General features: G+C 56.2%; 1 protein-coding gene across 1 annotated transcript in view; it reads left to right on the forward strand.

Annotated features, from left to right (window-relative positions):
- The first annotated feature begins 835 nt into the window (after nt 1-835).
- LOC119303560 (transcription factor UNE12-like) overlaps nt 836-1151 on the forward strand; it is a 3736-nt gene continuing 3420 nt past the window's right edge. Inside the window, exon 1 of the mRNA XM_037580691.1 lies at nt 836-1129. Within this exon, the coding sequence (XP_037436588.1) occupies nt 941-1129 (189 nt within the window). The 5' untranslated portion in view covers nt 836-940. The remainder of the gene's footprint in view (nt 1130-1151) is intronic.

Here is a 1151-nt window from a genome sequence, read left to right on the forward strand (position 1 = left end):
CTCACCGCCGCCTCTTCCTCCTACCATAGCCACACACTCTTTCTAAGGCTCATCTATTTTCTCCCCACGCTCTTTCCGGCCAAAAAATAAATTCAAACCTCAAAATTATAAATGGAAGTATTTGAAGCTAAGAAACTCAAAACGATGAAGGTGATAAAAAGAGAGCATGGCACCATGTTTACCGCCAACGGCAAAGAATGGGAAAACTTAGCTAAAATGTCTGCTTCAAAATTCCTACTTTCTACTCTCAAAAATGAAGTTACAAACTTCAAACTCTCCTGCACGCTCCTTGATTTCCTTAATGATGGCACCATGTTTACCGCCGGTGTCGCTGCAAATGTCATTCGCCACAGTTTTGCAATCTGAAGATATAAGAATCTCTGTAAGCATCAAGTCATTTGCCAAAGCCATCGCCTCTCTACATGCCAAAGCTTCAAGGGATGGAACATCACAAACCCCTCGCAGGGCGATCGAAGAAGATCCAAGATAATGCGGCTGCTCGTCTCGACAAATCACGGCCACCGCTCCTATATATTTTCCAAAGTCTAAACACCTTGCATTGTTTGCATGGTAGTATATGGTCTGAGAGAAGAAGAAAAAATGGAGGCTTGAGAAAAGGAGCGCCCCTCCAGAGCAGGCCGGGCTCTCTCCGCCCGCTACGCACGTGATCTGCGGGGAGGCCTTACCCCTCCCTCTGCGGGCTTCCACTTTGGGCCCAGAATATCGAATCACAACCTGTCGGCCCACGAGGCCCATAGCCTAGCCTGCTCTACGAGAGCCTAGGAGGACTCGGCCGAGTGAATAAAGGGAGGCGAGCGAACACTCGTCGATCCCCACCACTTCACAGGCTCACGCTCGCCGAGGAGACGAGCGCACGGCCCCCGAACCGGCAGCCGACGGCGAGGGAGCACCGGCTTGGCCCACCCGCCGGCGGCCGGGCATGGCGGGCCAGCCGCCGCAGGGCCCGGAGGACGACTTCCTCGACCAGTTCTTCTCCCTCACCAACTCCCTCTCCGCCGCCGGCCGCCCCTCCGGCGACCAGCCCTTCTCCCTCGCCCTCAGCCTCGACGCCGCCTCGGACGCCTGCGGCAGCAGGGGCGGCATCGGCGACGACCCCGGCCACGCCGCGGTGAGCGCCCCCCTCCGCTTCC

Source organism: Triticum dicoccoides, chromosome 5A (assembly GCF_002162155.2).
Source record: "Triticum dicoccoides isolate Atlit2015 ecotype Zavitan chromosome 5A, WEW_v2.0, whole genome shotgun sequence".
NCBI lineage: Eukaryota > Viridiplantae > Streptophyta > Magnoliopsida > Poales > Poaceae > Triticum > Triticum dicoccoides.